The sequence below is a fragment of the Aptenodytes forsteri genome, unplaced genomic scaffold (genome assembly GCF_000699145.1).
Source record: "Aptenodytes forsteri isolate BGI_AS27 unplaced genomic scaffold, ASM69914v1 Scaffold47, whole genome shotgun sequence".
Lineage (NCBI taxonomy): Eukaryota > Metazoa > Chordata > Aves > Sphenisciformes > Spheniscidae > Aptenodytes > Aptenodytes forsteri.
Window position 1 is genome coordinate 47,218 of NW_008794731.1, and position 12,906 is coordinate 60,123.

The 12,906-nt window shown below is 41.1% G+C and overlaps 1 protein-coding gene across 1 annotated transcript; it reads left to right on the top strand.

The window, feature by feature from the left end:
• The first annotated feature begins 225 nt into the window (after positions 1-225).
• DNAJC5 (DnaJ heat shock protein family (Hsp40) member C5) lies at positions 226-11,966 on the top strand. The gene is made up of 5 exons (XM_009273888.1): positions 226-295; positions 5,384-5,520; positions 7,934-8,147; positions 9,831-10,002; positions 10,765-11,966. The coding sequence occupies exons 2-5, from the start codon at positions 5,414-5,416 to the stop codon at positions 10,866-10,868; spliced, it is 597 nt and encodes a 198-aa protein (XP_009272163.1). The 5' UTR covers positions 226-295; positions 5,384-5,413; the 3' UTR covers positions 10,869-11,966.
• The last annotated feature ends 940 nt before the right edge of the window (positions 11,967-12,906 follow it).

A 12,906-nucleotide genomic window follows, 5' to 3' on the forward strand; every position in this document is an offset into this window, starting at 1 on the left:
CATCCAGGCTGTAGCGTGCCTCCACGTTCCCGGTGGCTTCAATACTTACCTGCTTTAAGTGAAAATTCTGTATAAGTATAGAAGGTTACATTTTTGTTATTTCACTTCCATCTTGTCTTTAGCATGTTATGAAGGAGTGTTGTAATAAATAATGTGATGATAATTCTGCAGTGAGCCCTCAACATAAGAGTTAGTGAACAATTGATTTGCTTTTGTTTTGTCTTTAGGAGATTCAGTTTTAGAGGTGTGTGGAGGCTGTTACCACTTGCCTTAGAATATCCGAACTAGACACCAGGTAAGTACTGTATTTTTTGATTTCTTGTAGCTACTCATTTAAATGCAAAATAATGCCGAGGAAACAAAGTTCAAAGTTTCTTATAGAAATCTCTAATACCTCACGAAGCCAAGCTTAAAACACCTCGTATTTTTCTTGATAATACAATCTTGTATATGGTTCTCTCCTCTCCCTTTTAAAAATGATTTTTTTTTTCACCCTTGAAAAATACCAGATTGCGAGGACGACTCTAAATGAATCTGAGACAGATGGACAGGATGCGGAGGCCAGTGGTGCTATTTCGTTTTTGTGATAAGTCAATATTTACTAATGTGTTTTCTGGCTTGGTGGTTTTATTTAGACTTTTACTAGTAAATACTGGTTCAGATAGAATAATTTAGTTTAAGATTAACAGCTGTAGTTAACTTTCTGCACTGGAAATCTTTGAAAAGCTGGTAATCTTAAATTTAACTGACATTACATTTTACCACGGTCAGTAACCAGAAATGCTTTGTGGAATACAAATCTTTCCTAAAATACTCTAGTGCTTCCTAAAGTTGTATAATAAAGCATCGACTAGACATAATTTTTGTAAGAGCTGGCAAAACATCATTTCCAAGCTAGACTCTTTAATCATCTGCTGATATGCTCTTAAAACTGTAATTGCAGAGGGCTTGACAGCGTCACAGATAGTTTGTATTAAAGAGACTTGCAGGGTTGGTGCCTCGGTGGTGGTGGGCTGTGCGAGGACAGCAGCCTACCTCCTCTTCTCCTGTCCAGCACTTCCAGCACGGCTTTGAGTTTGTCTTTCTCATTCCTGTTGTTTCTTATTTGTCCCTTTTGGAGCTTTCTCTATTCTCTGTGTTACTGGTGACGTATGGAAAGGCTGGGAAGCTATTTTGTTCTTCTGGTTTCAACCAAACCAAATTTGGATAGAGAGTATCCATTAAAGTTAATGACCTTCCATTATCCTATGTCTAGTGGGTAAGTGTCATTTACCATGTCAGGAGGTGGTGGATTTTGTGTGTTACAGCAGGATTTCACTTTTTGGAACAGCTGCTGACAGCCAGATTCCCTCCATTGAAGGTAGACACTTCACTAAAATTGTTGTGAACAGCACGTATTTAAAGGTCTGTGCATTGACGCGTGCATTCATGGTGTGATTTTTTTTTTTTTTTAAATTTTTCTTTTTTAGTGACTTAAACTTACAAATATACGGGTATTAAGAAAATTAAAATTCTGGTGAAGATTGTACCCCAATGTCCTGCTGTAGTAGTATTTTTATAGTTAACATTGTTTGGATTCCTCTGCCCCTTCTGATTTTTATCAGTGGAGCCGTATCACCGCAACTCCTTTCAAAAGCAGTCTTTCCTCCAGTGAGGACATTCAAGCGAGCGGCTGTGCCTTTGTGACTTACATGGGAAAATGTACAGAATTAATTGGAAATGTGAGAAGTGATATTTTAGGCAACTTGGTACTTCACAGTTTCCAGAGGTTTGTTCATGAATAAATACTTAATGCGTCATCCCTTTACGGGCGCAAGGCGGTTCTTTCTAGCGGGGATCTGACAGCTGGGATGCAGCGTTGTTACGTGTGAGCGGTGTCAGTAACCTCCACCCTCCCTCCTGCCACACAGCTAAGCACATTTTTTGGGAAAAGTTGATCCCCCCTCGCTGCCCCCTTCCAGTTAAATTCTTTGCGGCATCTTGCGGCGGGGTCAGGTGAAGCTTGAGTCCTCCCTCCCCGCTTCTGGCCACCGGATCGGCTGTCGCCCTTTTTGGTGCTGGCATTCATTGGAATCTTCTGTGAGTGTTTAATTCCCTAAACTGGCAGGGAACTACTCATTTTTCTTGGCTGTAATAATAGTTTGCCATTTTAATGAGTTAAATACAACTTATAAAAGGGTCAACAGACCTGGCAGAAACTAAGATATCACCAGTTTCATGAAACTTGATTGGATTCTTTTGGGAAGCTAAAAAGAAAATTGGTCTTTCTAAGGTTCAATTTACCATTGACGTGTTTAAAATGTTAAGGCTGGCTTCCATGTATAACCTACCAGGTTTAATCTAAGCCTTTTCAGCAAGGTGGTACCAATTGTACTTACCTGGTCGTGCTGAAAACAGTTGCATTTTCTGGTAAAGCTGACTTACGCAGGATATTCTGGTACACAGATGGTTAAAAACTGCTGTTTAATCCAGGGGATTACCTTTCCTCAGAGCTTTCTGAGAGAAACCTCTTCAGGGCATCCTGCTTGGTTAGAATAATGAGCAGATGGCTTGTTGCTGCTGAATACACTTTTTACAAATACAGAGCAGCTTTCAGTACTGTGAATTAGAGCCACTTGCAAAAACAGTAGGATAGATAATATCCTGGTTTATGAAGTACTCTGAACTTAAATAACTCGCACCTTCATTGTCTGTTTCATATTTGAAAAGCCAAAGGTTGCGTTCCTAGTAATAATACTCTTCTGTTCCCTTAAATAACAAGCTTCCCAGATGAATTCCCATTACCACCTTGTCCTCCACTCTTCTGCCAAGGCCAACGTGTCCATTTCATACCAGTTTTGAAAATCAGACACCCCATTACACCGAACTCCAGACACCCTGAACTGTGCAGATTGAAGCGATTAAAGATTGCAGCAGCGTGGAATTTTATTCCTGTGCCTGTCTTTATTCTTGACAGGCAGCCTGCAGACTGATAGACATTGCCTGGATCAAACTGAATTCTTTTTTTGTTAAACAAATTGGCCCTAATTTAACAGTGGAGGTTTTATTAAGCAGAGCATAGTGTATACCTGTGATCTGCAGCATCTGTGCACCAAGGGCACGTTGGATTGATTATAGAGGAAGCTTGTTATGCCTAAATAGAGCTACAGACTTGAAACAACACAAGTGTTCATAATGCCCTCGGAGCTCCAGTTTGAAGCAATACCTTTGGAAGAGCTAAATTAACATGTACAATCTCAAATCAGGATGCTTTCCCCACCCCTGACTTCAGATTAACCCCGCAGGTCCCTGGCAAAGAGCAGCGGTGTTAGACACACTCCCCTTGGCTGGATGCTGCTAACGGGTGACCGGCGTGACGGAGCTGCAGGAGGGTGTCCGAGGGAGGCTGCGGGGAAGCGGTGGTGGTCGTGGTCGGAGAGCGGGAGAAGCCCCGCGGGGGAGCCAGGGCAGCGGTCGGCGCGGGCCCGTGCGATTAGCTAGATTACCAGATACCAGATAGGGCAGCGGTCGGAGCGGGCCCGTGCGATTAGCTAGATTACCAGATAGACGCCAGGATCGTCAGCCTTTGACCTCAGCAGTGGGACCGCTTGGGTGGAGGGGGCTGGGAGGCTGCGGCCGGGTAGACCCATAGCTGCGGGTGGGAAAAGGCTGTCGCGGAGGGCCGTGCCTGGTGTATTCCTGGATGTGGGATTTCTTCCCTGAATTTTTTTTTTTTTTTTCCCCCACTGAATCAGATTGTGCCCAAATACATGAATCGGTTGTAGTGTGTCTTGCAGCACTCGATAATTTTCCTCTCACGCAGAAACCTTTTGGTAGCTGAACAGTATTCTTCAAAAGAAAAGAAAAGGTTTTCTCTCCCTACCCACATACTCACCTTCCAGATCTGGGGGGTATTTTGAATGCTTAGCCAAAGCATCAGGGTTTAGACTTTTTATTATTATTATTAATTTATAGCTTCCTTATTAGGTAGCCTTTAATTAAACTTACCAGAGCTGGCAGTGATGACATGAAGGAAATTAGATGAGAGTTTGCTAGTGTAGCTGGTGTACCCCAGTCAAAGAAACGGGATGTAGTGCCCGGTGTTAAACTAATCTAAAGTTGGAGAGGCCAAATGCAGAAGAGTAGTTAGCAGCAGGCTCTGAGATGAACAAGAAAGTTGTAACGTCTATATCGGCGTCCTTGCCACCTAGTCACACGTGCACAGGCATGACGATAGCCATGTGTTGGTACAAACAGAACGGTGATTTTTGTGAAGCGTATCAGCGCTATGAGGTCACAGCAAGAACCGGGCAGTGCAAGATGCGACGTCTGAGAGTATTTCTTTCAGGTAGCCTTTTAAAAGCTGACGTTAACAACTTTGTTATATAAGATAAAGGGTTAAATTAGAAAAGTCTGGTGCTTTAAATATCTTTTTCAAAGACTACATAATCTGGTGTAGGCTAACTGTAATGACATAATCCAAAAATAGCCAATAGTCTTCTCTTCGATGCTCATCCTTGCTGCAGTTCTGCAGCTAAAGAATGGCAAATGCTAATCTCCTCAGGATGTTGGAGGACATAACCGTATCTGTCCGTGGCGTGGCACAGGGGAGATCTCTGGGGTCTTTCACACTTGAATTTGGAGCAGGAGGTTAATTCACGTTCAAGTAGCGTGATTGTAACTAGAATACATGTTAAATGTTTGATCCGCGACTTTAAATTACGAGAGGGGAGGTCTCCTCCTCTGTAAGTGAGCAGGCATTCCCTCTTTCATAGCGGGATGCACAGGCCTCGTCAAACTGGATTTTGTCTGAAGGATTCTGCTCGACCTGGTGTCAGTGGTAGGGTGGGAGGCTGGGGTTTTGGGAGGTGCATGGAGGTTTGGGTTTTGGGTTTTTTTTTTTAGTGTAACAGAATGTCTGCAATTGAAAATGCAAATGAAATCTTACCCCTATGCAAGTGTGGTGCAAAAAGGCAGCCTCAACGTAATAGCAACCTGTCTGTTGTCAAGTTGTTTTTATAGGTATTATCACAAATAAATTATCTTAATATTAAGACTAAGAAAGCAGATGAAGTAGCTTTAGGGATGTGCATGTAGTACATACCTATAGCTATACCTCAGCTGCTGATTTTGGGTTTTTGGAAAGAAGAGCTGAGTATATACAGTAGTGGTTCTAGGGTGCCTGGTGTTGTGCTGAAAATGTAATAGTTGTTTTCATTGATAATTCACTGAGTCTTGTAACTTTTTAACTTATACATGTATGTTAAGAGCCTTTTCTTTTCAAAGCACATTTAAACCTTAAAAAGATGAATTTTCACGTGGATACTCTGGTTTCAAGGCTGATGTTGTTAATGAGGTCTGTGTTCTTCTTCGTTTAAGCGTTTCTTAATCTCTTTTTTAGCAGGGGCCGGTTCTCTCTTCAGGTTAGTTCAAGATGGCAGACCAGAGGCAACGTTCGCTCTCTACCTCTGGAGAATCGTTATACCACGTGCTGGGGTTGGACAAGAATGCCACTTCAGATGATATCAAAAAGTCATACAGGTAAGGGTTCAAGTTCTACACGTGTTGCCCAATAGCACAAATAGCTTTAAATAAGTGTTCAACAGATGGTGTATTTATGTATAGGCTTCAGTTGGTTTATTTAAACCTTTTGCAAGAAAAACATGTAAGGAAACCAGGTGAAAACATGGTTGATTCTTGCAAAAATTGGTGTGAAAACATGCCTAGGCTTTGTATATAAGTGCTGCTAAATTTTTACATCTCATCTCGAGTAAGTTAAATTCTCAAATATGCAGTATCATTGTGAAAGGTCTTTAGATAAAGTTGAATAAAGTTTTAAGACAGTGTGATCGGAGTTAAAGTCTTCATGTTACGTAGCCTTGTGTCTGGCTTACAGAGACCACACATGTGCAGTATTGCCCTTGTGTCCATCATTTCCAATTCTGGCACAGTGAGGTATAGATTAAAGATGCAAATAAGGATGAAAACTGAGTATCAACAATTACTTTTTTCTAAAAATCCATTCAAAATTTCTTATTCTATGTGGAGTTACTATTTTAAAAGAGGATTTTTTTTACTTTATCTCTTTTCTTAAAGAGTTAAACGCATGAAATGGCTTCACATTGACCAAATAAAACAAAAAAAAAAGTCCTGTAACCTCCTCCCTTCCCATGCTCCCACAAAATCTGCATATATGCAATTGCTTCTTTACCTTAAGCTTGAGCTATGTCTTGTACGACTGTGACAAGTGGCAATGTATTCAACATTACACTAGGGGTCAGTAGTAATCTTTACTTGAGGATACTCTTTTTCGAAGTTGTTTTCTTTCAGTCTTTAACATTTACCAAAATTTTTCCCTTTCAAAGTTACATTTTAATACTGATGGCAACTACATGGTGAAGTCTATGAATAAACTGGGTCCCCAGATTCTCAAAAATTAGCTGTGTCTTCCTAAAACCTTGAAGTGGGAAGTTTGAATCAGTGATCTTCAAGCCTTAGCAACTGGAAAGTAATTTTACCTTCTTGGGGGAAAACCTGCAACAGTTTTTCCTTTGGAGGAACGACCCAAATAGATCCTAGGGTGAAATGTAGCTGCTTCATACTTACCTGAACCTTCCTCTAATCTTGTTTCCTCTGCTGCTTCTTTACAAGAGGACGACTGACACCTCTTGTTTTCATTCCATTTGAACATCCTTTGCTGGCCTGTGGGCTATGGGGTTTGTGTACGTGTAGGAAATGAGAAATGAAAAATATTTACCTATTGCGGCCTGATAGTAGCTAAGGCCTTTCCAGGTTTATATAACTTCCCTCTAATTATAAAAACTGTGATTATTTCAGTCCTCACTGAGGCTACGGCATTAGCGGCAACCCTAGACGTTACTTACCCGAGCAGCATCATTTACAGCTTGAGTATTGCAAGCGCACGCTCAACTTACTGTTTGAACGCTGTGATATACTTGCACGCATGTCCAAATGTGTGCTGGCACAAATCCTTATTTTCTGTTTGTCTAAATATTTCCTCACTGCAAAGTTGTCGTGTAAACATCTGCAGGCTTCTAGTGTATTTCTCAAATATGGGACTTTGGTGATTTTCTGTAGCAGGACAAGTACCTTTTTTGGTGGAGGAGAACTGTTAGCATACAGTTCTGTATTATTTTTCTACTTGGGAGCACGAATGGCTCAAATGGCAAAACGGCATTTCTTCTGTCTATAAGGAGGTGTTTGGCCAGTTATTTCTACTGATTTCTATAAATAGCCTGGGCCGTGTCAGAACTAGCAAATTTATCGGTGCTTAATCTAATTTTTTTTGTGTTATATTTAGAGATCTCTGGGGACTGTAAACTGCTGTCATTTAGTTGTAATAGATCTAGCATGATTAGGGGAGGTACGTTGTGTTTTCCTGATATCTTGAAACTCTGAAGCTTTTTCTATTCTAGCAAGCCTTGAACTAAGAAGTGCTTTGTTCCTGCACAGGAATTGGTGAATTAACCACAAGTGATGGTCTATTCTATTTTTGTGTTCAGACACTGCAGATTAGCTGTGGCAGCTTGCTTTTATTTTTTCTTTGGTACTATATCTTAGACTTGTGGTGTGTCTTTTTTCTGTTAGCTTGGTCTGTGCTTTAGCAGGAGCAAAACTTAACTGGTGGAAATTATAGAGCTGAGGGGTAAAAAAGAGTACTACTTTTCTTCAATGCCTCTCTTTTTTCCCGTTGGATTTCTGAGGGCCAAATCTAGCAGTATGAAGTCAATCCTGTGAACTAAGCCAGACAGTGCTGTAGCCTTTTGTTATCATCTGAGGAAGAATCATCAGGGAAGTTGAATCACAGTTCCCACTGGAACTTGAAAGTCTCCCTTGAGTGACAGGCTACGGAATTAAAAAAAAAATATATCAAAACCCAGGAACCCAAATCCCAGTTTTTAATCTCTAACAATCTCTTTTTTCCTTTCTGCAGGAAACTTGCATTGAAATATCATCCTGATAAAAACCCTGATAATCCAGAGGCAGCAGAAAAATTTAAAGAGATCAATAATGCACACGCAATATTGACCGATGCCACAAAGCGAAACATTTATGATAAGTATGGTTCTCTGGGTCTGTATGTAGCAGAACAGTTTGGTGAAGAAAATGTGAACACATACTTCGTGCTATCCAGCTGGTGGGCAAAGGTAAACAAAAGTGCAAAGAGAAGTTATTCTGGATTGGCGTTTAAAACTCTTAAAGAGCTCCATTTGATAATTGTGTTTGTTTTTACTCTTGGAAATTGCTGAATTTTTGACACCTGGTTATTAACCTTCTCTTACTGTATTGCAATCTCTAGTTCAGAAGTATTTTTTTGATTATCTTTCAGTGATACGGGCCTAATAAGTGAGACTTACATTACTAAGAGAAGCTTGGAGCCTTCTAGTGGGATTTAGAAGTGATGAGGAGTTTGGGGGGGTATTCTCTTTGGTAATATCTGCTAAATGATTTTGCAAAACAAGTCCTGACTGTGAACCTGAGCTCACAGAGGAGATCCTGTTTAGAAGCATGCTTACAAACTTACTCAGAGGCTTCCCTGCACAAATGTCACTTCTTCAGCTCTTCTCTGATTTGAGAGGCTCCAGGTTATTTCTTCACTTGCCCATCCTTGTTTCTTGTGCAGCAGAAAGAGTATCACCAGTGTACCAAAATTACGCTGCAAGCTCATGTTTCCTCACAAATGCATGCAAAAAGCTGCTTGAAAGTATTGCAGGCGTGCAGTAGATGTAACAATTCTTGTATAGATGCCTTCTAGGAGTCTTCTGCCAGTACCAAGGAATTACTATATTTTACTGGACTGGAATTATTTTTAAGCGTAATATGCTTCCCTCTTTTTAAGTAATACATTTTAAAATCACCACATTTACTCAAAAGTGCAAAAAACCCTATACGTTGCACATTACACATTTCTCACACTGAAACTGTCCAGGCTTTTGCGTTTCGGAGTTCATGTGACTGCAGTCTGCTTGCCTAGGAAGTAATAAGTAAAAGGCAGCGTGACTGCGAAACTGAAGTACGAAACCATAACTGCACCAACTTACTTATTGAGTGACGTGGCGTTGTTCACAGTGCTTTATGACTGATTAAAACCTTTTCCTAGTCTTGGCATTTCATTTCATAGGTTCGTTTTTCTGCCCTTTGCCAGCAATTGCCTCCATCTCTTGATTCCCCTGCAGTAAGAGAATGGGAATATCACCATGCTGGTTTGCTATTTTTAAAATTATTTTTTCAAACAATTACACAGTGACCTATGTGAAAATTTGTTTTGCCCATTGTTGCTGCGATAAGCGCCTGGCAGACTTGGCTAGCTCCGAGTTGCCCTGCTCGCGTATTAGTAGCGTCAAACCTCAGGACCCCAAACTTCAGTGTGGTGAGCTCTGCAGCCGTGCCTACAGCCTGGGGTAGGTCCACGTCCCTGCTGTAGGTACATCGCAACCTGTACGTCAGCTAGCTAGCCTGAATCTTTTCCAGGGTTATTTATGCAAGCTACAGTCTGTACCTCTGGATTTTAATACAGATACGCTTCTTAGACCTGTGTCTTCTTGCAGATGTAGCAAGTCCACTTGAAGAAGTTCCTACAATTTAGGTTTAAGTAAACCAGGTTGGCAGTATTCACCTCGGTGTAAAATGTTCATAGCAGTAGCCAGTTTTGCACATATTTTTAAATATCTCTTGGTGATGAAGTACAAAAAAAAAATAAAGCTAGTAAGTTCTGTCTCTACATCGCTGTATTTTTGGTCTCTGGTTTCCATATCTGAGTCTCTCAAACTCAGTGGACATGCACGGTAGGCACAGGTGGTGAATATTTCTTCGTCTTCTGTCCTCTGCAGGCCTTGTTTGTGTTCTGTGGGCTCATCACAGGCTGCTATTGCTGTTGCTGTCTGTGCTGCTGCTGTAATTGTTGCTGTGGGAAGTGTAAACCTAAACCTCCTGAAGGTGAAGAGCAGGAATACTACGTCTCTCCAGAGGACTTGGAGGCACAGTTGCAGTCAGATGAAAGGGGTAGGTAAAAACACTGAGATTTCTAGAATGACCATGGCATCAGGCTCTGACCGAGCGCTCCGTGTGCTGGTCAAGGAGCAGCGCTTGCTTTGTAGAGATCAGCACAGGTCTCGGACTGTAGATCATGGTGAGGGAATACTTGTGGCACAAGAGTTACGTGGGTGACGCTAACACCGGAGATCGAGTTGCTGAAAACTCCCAGAGGGTCTTCATTGAACTTGGGGTCAGCTTCAGAGCAGTAGGTCACCATCATTGAGCTTCCTTCCCACGTCGCTGGAGTAACGTTAGCAGCCAGACACGTGTGATTCCAGAAAGGGGCTCTTTTACCCCAAAGGATGGGGGGTGTCAAGGCAGTTTTGTTAACTGCGTCGGGCGTAAAGGAAACGGGACTGCTACCCTAGTAGCTATATCTAATACTGCTTATGAAGATACAACGCTATTTCTGTAGAATTAAACAGATCATTTAAAAAATTGTAGAGCCTTGTGTGTGCTCTGACCATGTTTTTAATGGGCGTTGCTGAATGGTGGGTGAGGATCAGCTGCTCTTACACGAAGAAGGAAATACAATAAATGTTCCACGTGTAGACTTGAGTTGAATGGTATCGTGTGCAGACTGAAAAACGGTAAATTAACATCATGCCCTTTGAGGAGTGTAAAATTGTGTTATCAAAGTGTTGTAGGGAGATTTAACTTACGCTTACCAAAACTTATCATGTTGGTTTTTTTCCCTTGGTGTGCTAAGCCTTTTGTCTCGCTTTTCAGAGGCCTCAGACGCACCTATTGTGATACAGCCAGCATCAGCCACAGAGACGACCCAGCTCACAGCTGACTCTCACCCCAGCTACCACACTGATGGATTTAATTAAGTTAAGGAAACACTGTAATTAGAATGGATAAAAAAAAAAAATACATGGCCAACTCAGCACTAGAATCATGAACATTAGAAGTAGAGAATGGGGAGGGGGGATAATTCTGCCACAGTAAGAAGGCAGCTTTCCAACCTGCCGAAAATATTTTGTAATCCCTTCAGCCTTTTGTCACCTTTCAGTGTCGTATCTTGATGATACGTGAAGTGCTGTAGCATGCGGTATTTAAAGCAGTTTAGCTACGGTCTTATTTGTTTCCTTTTTTTTTTCCCCTTTTTTTGTTTCTTTTTTTTTTTTTTAATAGCATGTATGGAGTTATGTTAAATGTCTGTGGTGTAATGTATTGAGTTGTCACAATATAAGTGTGATGGAGACATTCTGCATTTTAAGCAGTGGTACTCGCCTAAAAATGAGATTTAAAAAGAAAAAGTTTCACAGAAGCCACCATTCTTCCATACAGCCGAGCTGTCGAAGACCTTTAAAAGTTCACGATTTTCACTTGAGTGCAACAAACCAATTCTTCTATTCCTCCTTCTATTCCTGCGTTGTTATCTAAGCAAGTTTACAAAGCCAAGAACCAAAAAACGCCAGTCCTGCAGAGCTGGAATTCTCTTTAATGCTGGTTTTCAGCTTAAATAAATTCTACCTTGAAAAATAAGAAGGGAGAGTTTCCAATCTTTGAACAGTAAATTGATGAACAGCTCTTTATGTGTAAGGCAATCTTCAGTGACAGTGTAACCGCAGACTGTAGTTTGTCACAAAACCAACTGTGAATGGGCTGATGTGGTGGTGGCGGTGGGATTTTAACTTCAAGCACAGTTCTGTTTTGGTTTGAGTTCAGTCTTTTTCCTGAAATGCTAAAGACCAAATAGTGCAGCTTTTTTTGAATGCATGAGAATCTTAAAGTGAAACTGGTCAATTGGTTTTCACTGAGCAAGTGAGTAAAACGCAGACCGTAGGCAACAGCATAAATCTTTAAAAAAAAAATTGGTTTTTAAAAATCTGTTCTAATAATTTGAGATTCTAATAGACAAATGGGGTATTACGTGTCTGTTTTTTAAAGCTTTTATGATACACTAGCCCTTTAATTTTCTCATGAACATCTTTGTGGGGTACTTAAGTGGCTTTTTAAGAACACAACACCTTTGTGTTTATATTGTATAATTTGCACATTGTCTTGCATTTAGACTTGTTTACACCAGTGTCTTTCTCTTCCTCAGAACAACTATGGGGAAACCGTTGAAAGGTTTCCTGTACTATTTTGAAACCAAATCATGTTTGAATACTGCTCTAGAAACTGTGGTTTATTGCGATTTAACTGTTAAAAAAGCATTTTAGGCAGCTGCTGAATTGCTGGTGTATTTTGTTGTTAATAATCTTGCTTTAGATGAGACGGAGTCAGGATCCAGAACAGCGACCAGAGAACCTACACTCGGCACTTTTAGCGGTTGATTACAGCCTCCTTAATGTTGATGTTTATGGTTTTATATCACAGCGCCTCGACTGTCCTTTGTAACCCCCATCTCCCCTTTTCCTTTTTCACCTATTTCCGTTGAGAGGCTATTTACAGCCTTCCTCCCGGTGTTTGCTTTGAAGGTCTCTCGTGCTGCTCTCTTACAAGATCCAGGTGTTACTTTTGAAGGGGGTAAAGCGCTGTCGGTCTGTAAGAAAACCGTCAGAAAATGAAGGGGACTCTGCTGCCGGAGAGTCGTTCTGAATATATTTTCACGCTATCTTTGCATGAGCTGAAAATGATGGAGCACGTAAAACCTGACGTGAAACCGTGTTAAACATGCTGGGTAGGAGAAAATGTTCTTAACACGGTCTCAATGCTAAGTGAGGGTCGCTTGCAAAATCAGACTTCCCTGTAGCTGTTGGTACGAGCACATGTTTGTTGCCTGCATGTGAGCTTGTTGCAAATCAGCATGCTTGTGATACCACGTCGGGTCCCAAAAATTCAAAAAGAAATGTCACTTCTAATTCACTGGCTAGATTTCAGCAGCACGCTTGTTAAGTCATTTCTTCCTCGTCGATAGTC

What these genes read in the sequence shown, in the direction of transcription:
- DNAJC5 (XM_009273888.1), top strand. Translation starts at nt 5,414, where the DNA reads ATGGCAGACCAGAGGCAACGTTCGCTCTCTACCTCTGGAGAATCGTTA. An exon ending in TATCCAGCTGGTGGGCAAAG is followed by an intron (nt 8,148 to 9,830) that starts GTAAACAAAAGT and finishes TGTCCTCTGCAG; the next exon opens with GCCTTGTTTGTGTTCTGTGG. An exon ending in GTTGCAGTCAGATGAAAGGG is followed by an intron (nt 10,003 to 10,764) that starts GTAGGTAAAAAC and finishes CTCGCTTTTCAG; the next exon opens with AGGCCTCAGACGCACCTATT.